The 5,726-nt window shown below is 32.4% G+C and overlaps 1 protein-coding gene across 1 annotated transcript; it reads left to right on the top strand.

Annotated features, from left to right (window-relative positions):
• The first annotated feature begins 3,218 nt into the window (after positions 1 to 3,218).
• Positions 3,219 to 3,761, top strand: LOC145138994 (uncharacterized). The gene has a single exon (XM_079072970.1). The coding sequence runs from the start codon at positions 3,219 to 3,221 to the stop codon at positions 3,759 to 3,761; it is 543 nt and encodes a 180-aa protein (XP_078929096.1).
• Positions 3,762 to 5,726: the final 1,965 nt, after the last annotated feature.

Below are 5,726 nucleotides of genomic sequence, written 5' to 3'. Positions count from 1 at the left end.
AATTTCAACAGGATGGCAAGGGATAAATCGTAAGCAAGTAAAATAAAAATCCTTCAAGAGTGACCAAAAACCAAACTCGATTAGAATCAGGATTCAAGAATCACCAAATTAATTGAGTTCTTGACACTTGACAGCCTTTCAAAAAGAAGAATAAACAATGGAGCTAACCTCTTTTTTTTTCTTTTTTGAACAATCAAGAATCGTTCAGAGCCAGGAAGAAGAAGAATCTAGAATCATAAAATCATACTGGTAGTGGTTTATGCGGTTCTTAGGAGAATGAAGAATGAAATCAGAGGACAAAGATTCAGATAAAAAAGAAAAACAATCGCATTCAATTTATGCTGAGAATGGTTTCTACAGTTCAACTACTGCTGATGTGCACGAATGGAGAATCCGAATCGACAATCCCCTAATATTTGGGTTAAGTGGGGCCCTTTAAAATTGGGGGCCCTAAGCAAGAGCTTAGTTTCAATCTATGTAAGGCCGACCCTGATATCACTATATCACAAATACTAGAGTAATTCACAAAATGCGAAATAAAGTGGTGTGTACTTTGCAATCATCCTGGACTCTTCCCTTTTGAAACAGAAGTACCTGAAACATAAACTGAAAACCGTAAGCACAAAGCTTAGTGAGTTCCCCAAAATACCACATACCATACATATCAACATATAATGGGCCCCACCCAGTATACATATATGTCAATCAACGGTCCCCGCCCAGCATACAAACATGCAACAATAACAAGTAATAGCATATAGAATAACCTATGGGCCCCGCCCACTAAGTATACGAACACATACACATGCAAGAGTCACACAGACATCAAGCACCCTAACATAATAAACCCTGGGTCGGAATTGGCACCTTCGACCCATTAAACATGGTGAGGAAGACTCACATCAGATTGCTGAATCTCTTAGATAAATCTTTGGTTGCTGGTCCGAAAATCCCCGCGCTATCATCATAAAACAACATCCAATTAATAATTAGATCCCGACTCATAACTAAGAGTCTGAACTACGGTAAAAGACCATTTTACCATTTACCTAACTTGGCCCAAGGCCAAGGCCCAAACCAAATTGGGCCCACCCCTTCGTGGGCCTTCAACCAAAATAATCCAATATAATGACATCAGCGCAAAACAAAAATATGATGACCCATCAAGGCCCTAATCTCCTAATGTCCAAATTTGGCCCCAAAACCGAGAAGCCTAAAATCCGAAGCCCACCTGCTGAGTACGCGGGGTGTACTCAGCTCGTACGCTTAGCGTACTCCCTCTGGGGCTAGTACGTGCAGCGTACCAGCTTGGTACGCCCAACATACTCCCCAGTTGACCACCCCATTACATTAAGCCCTTAACCCATAAAGACTTCAAGGCAAACTCTCAGATCTGATTCCTTAGGGTGACTTTTCACGTAAAGTTGGAAACTTTACACACATACATGTCTTAATGGAGCTCAAGAGCTCAAAAAGGACTTAACCAAGGTCTTAACACATGCATGGTCCAAGATACACCATAAAGCTTGCATTTTTCTGAATAAGGGGACGAAAAGAAGCCTAGATGTGTCACCATAACTTCTGGAGTGAGTCAAGAAGCTCATCAATCACTCGAAGGACTCAAAAAGCATAAAATAACAACATAACTAGATCTAGCATCATGGATCATCAAGATGTGAGCTTTTTACCTCAAAAAGCTTGCAAATGATGAGCTAACCCCGAATCTTCAAGCTCAAGGCACTTCTACAAATGGTCTTCTTTTTCTTTTCCTTCGGATGAAAGGATTCATTTCACATTTCAAAGAAGACAATATCCACTGTTGTATGTTTTGTGATAACGATAAACAAGAGTCAAGACAATCACTATCGAATGTGATGATTGTTTTTGAGACAACTAATGTTCAGTAACGAGCAATTGTATGTTGCATTTCTCAGAGTTAAAAGCAGAGACAAATTAAAAATATTAATTTTAGACAATGACGATAAACTTAGCAATATGACATCTAATGTTGTATTCAAATAAGTTTATAGAAATTTGTGATTCATAACAATTATTTCTAATATGTAAATAATATTTTTATTAGTGTAGATTCAACTATCCACTTATTCATGTTTTTATGTATTTATTTTGAAAGCTTACTTTAAAACATATTTAATTTTTACACATTGATCATTGATATTCAACAAAATTATTTAAAATATGTCAATAGTTTTTTTATTAGTATATATTGAATTAATTACTTATTTATTCATCATTTCGTTTGTATTTATTTCAAAATTTTACTTTAAAAAATATTTAATATTTACACTTTATATTTAACCTTATTTTAATCAACCTGTGCAATACACGAGTCTCACAGCTAGTAGAATAAATAAAATACATACAACCATTACAAATTTACGGTTCATAAATATTAAAGTGTATTTTTTTTAAATTAACAAATCAAAGTACATTATTATTTAACATAAAAAAACATATTTAAAAAATAAAATTAATAAGGCCCGACAGGGAAAAGAGTGAGGGAAAATTATAAAATATATCAAAATTCATGGTTTTTAATTCCCTATAAAATGAGTATAATATTTGTATGATATATATATATATATATATATATATATATATATATATATATATATATATATATATATATATATATATATATATATATATATATTAAAAAGGTGAAAGAATCTTTCCATACACACCATGAGTTTTGATGAGGGAAAGAAAAATAAAATAGACAAAAAAAAATAAGGATCATTCGCAGACAAAATTTCGTACCAAACTCTCTCGATGGAAATCCAAGACCCTATCATTCGGAGGGCGACTTACTTTAATCAAGGTTGTATTAGGCAATTTACCCACATACTATATGTCCTTATTTAAAGCCCCTATTGGGGTTATTGAAACGCTTGAGAAAATTCGAAGAAAGTTCTTATGGGGTGGTCACGATGAGAAAAACAAGATAAATTGGGTTTCATGGGAGAAGATCATAGCTCCTAAGGAACTTGGAGGCTTAGTAGTTGGCTTAATTCATGCACTAAATGTTGCTCTCATCATTAAATGGTGCTGGCGACTCAAATCTGAGCCCTCCTCACTATGGGTTAGAGTCATTACTGGACTACACAACCTGAAAAACAAGCTGCTTGATTATTTAGAAAAAAAAAATAACAGGAGTGTGGAATAATATTGTTGGGGTGAAAAAGGACATTGAGGCGATGGGAATCAATTTCAACGACATTTTCAAGCAAACAATCAAATCAGGGGACAATACACAATTCTGGCATGACGTATGGACAGGTGATGAGAAACTGAAAATAAAATACCCAAGATTATACGATCTTGATAAAAAGAAGTCATGTGTGGTAGCTGAGAGAAAAAATAACGATGGTAACACGTGGAACTGGAAATCTAGCCCTTCGAATGTTGGGTTATCACATGATCTGAATTGTATAGCTAATGACTTAGCATCTATTCAGATGCAATATGGTAGAGATCAACTTTCTTGTATCCTGGTACCTGATGGCAAATACAGGGTAGACCTACTAAGATATCAGATTGAGCAGATGCCCAATGCCCCCGCTCATCAGTTTCAAATCAGATGGAGTAAACTCATTCCAATCAAAGTGACTACTTTTATTTGGCGAGCTGTTTTGGGAAGAATACCCTCTGCCGTGGCTCTCTCTCAAAGAGGCGTTAAATTGGACACTTGTAGCTGCAGCTCATGCATTGATGAATTGAATGTGCAAATCATATATTAGTGGAATGTCCCTATGCGATAGCCGTCACAAAGTCCATTTTCAGTTGGTGTGGTATTGACAAGTGCAGATTCTAAAATGTTGAGGAGATTATTCGTTTTGCTGCCAATTGGGGAAGATGTCCAAAAAGAAGAGATGAGTTAATTGCCATTTGTTACGGGATGATATGAAATCTTTGGAAAGCTAGAAACAAACGTATATTCCAGAATAATTTCATTACTCCTACAAGATTGATGGACGACATCAAAGCTTTGGTGTATTTGTGGGTAAAATGTAGAGGTAGATGAATGGTTTGTAACCGGGATGAATGGTATGATTTCCCTTTTTCTACTTGAAGTACTCTTTTAATGCTTGTAATAGTTTGTTTGCTACTTTTTATCTCCTACTAGGCGAATGCCCGCGCGTTGCGTGGGATATAAAAAAATATTTTATATTAAAAATGACTAAATCATTGTTATTAACAACTAAATAATAATTTCATAAAAAATATAAAAAATATTTTTAGTATTGTTATTATGTTGAACTATATCATAAGAGATAAGGTTGGATCTTGAAGATGTTTTGTATATACAAAGTTATATGGTTAAAATAGAAAAAAAAATTAAATAAATAAATCGTTATTGTTATCTATTAAATAATAATTTCATATTAAATTAAAACATTTATATTAAATATTATCATTATGTAGAAAATACGATAATATAGAGACATCTTTTTATCTATCTTAAATTTTATCATTTTGTACAACATATGATAATAGAGACAACTTTTTATCTTAAATAGTAAAAAAAATGTTTTGTATCATAAATATTACCATAATTATGTAGAACATATGATAATAGTGACGCCTTTTATAAGGTTAAAACTTTAAATTGTATTACATACAGGGTTGTAAAGCTTGGCTAACACAACCAAATACTCGGCATGGTACTTAAACTCGGCCTCCAATGGAAGCGAGTTTGCCTAACTCAGCCAGAAGACACTCGGATATTTATTTAACTCGATCCAAATCTAAAAAATACGGTCCAAAATCATTTTCGAAATGCTGAAATTTAATTGGTCACTTGTCGACAAAGACAATCTCACTAAATAATACACTCAACGTCCTACAAAGTTAGATGCAAGGAAGATCTCATGGCTTAGTCCCTTTGAAATATTTCACAACCTTTCCTATTTATAGAGGAGAATACATTCTCTTGTTTACTCTCACGATCAATGTGGGATGAAGACATTTTAATTAAACTCATTTCTTTATTTGCCAATAATTTCATTTTGTTAAATAAAATATTAAATAATAAAAATAAAATGTTATCCAGAAAATTTATTGTTCAATAGTTTCATTTTCAGTAATCTCGTAAGTTGCTTTAAAAAAATTAAGTTTTTATTGAATAACTTTTTGTTAATTCCTAAAATCATAAATTTAGTTAGGTACTTAATATAGAAAGTTTATTTATATGTATTTTCATGATTCAAAATGTCATTATAAAATGAATTCATTTATAAAATATAATCGAGTATATATTTCGTGTTTTTGAATCAAAGTGGTTTTTCAAACAATTATAATTTTATGTTTAGGTAGTTTTTTTATATTTATATAACATTATGTAACTTATAATATTATTATAAACAATTTGAATAATCATGGGAGTTTCAAATGTATGTGGTGAAAGGAAAATGCTTCATTTATCGGTCCAAATTGATCAAACTTGGACCGATTCAGCTTAATATACAAAACTACATAACGTTTTTTCTATTGAAACCCGGTTTGTATATATTTTGTGTTTTTGAATCAAATTTATTTTCCAAACAATTATAATTTTATGTTTAGGTAACTTATTTATAATATTATTAGAAACAATTTGACAAATCATGGGAGTTTCAAATGTATGTGCTGAAAGGAAAATGCTTCCTTTATCGGTCCAAATTGATCAAACTCAGACCGATTCAACTCAATATACCAAACTACAT

Source organism: Lactuca virosa, chromosome 9, assembly GCF_052849685.1.
Source record: "Lactuca virosa cultivar CGN04683 chromosome 9, Lactuca_virosa_CGN04683_v6, whole genome shotgun sequence".
Lineage (NCBI taxonomy): Eukaryota > Viridiplantae > Streptophyta > Magnoliopsida > Asterales > Asteraceae > Lactuca > Lactuca virosa.
Note: the sequence above shows the minus strand (reverse complement) of the source record. Positions and strands in the feature narration are given on the sequence as shown.

Excerpts from the sequence above, each read along its gene's own strand:
- LOC145138994 (XM_079072970.1), top strand. The coding sequence starts at position 3,219 with ATGGGAATCAATTTCAACGACATTTTCAAGCAAACAATCAAATCAGGG.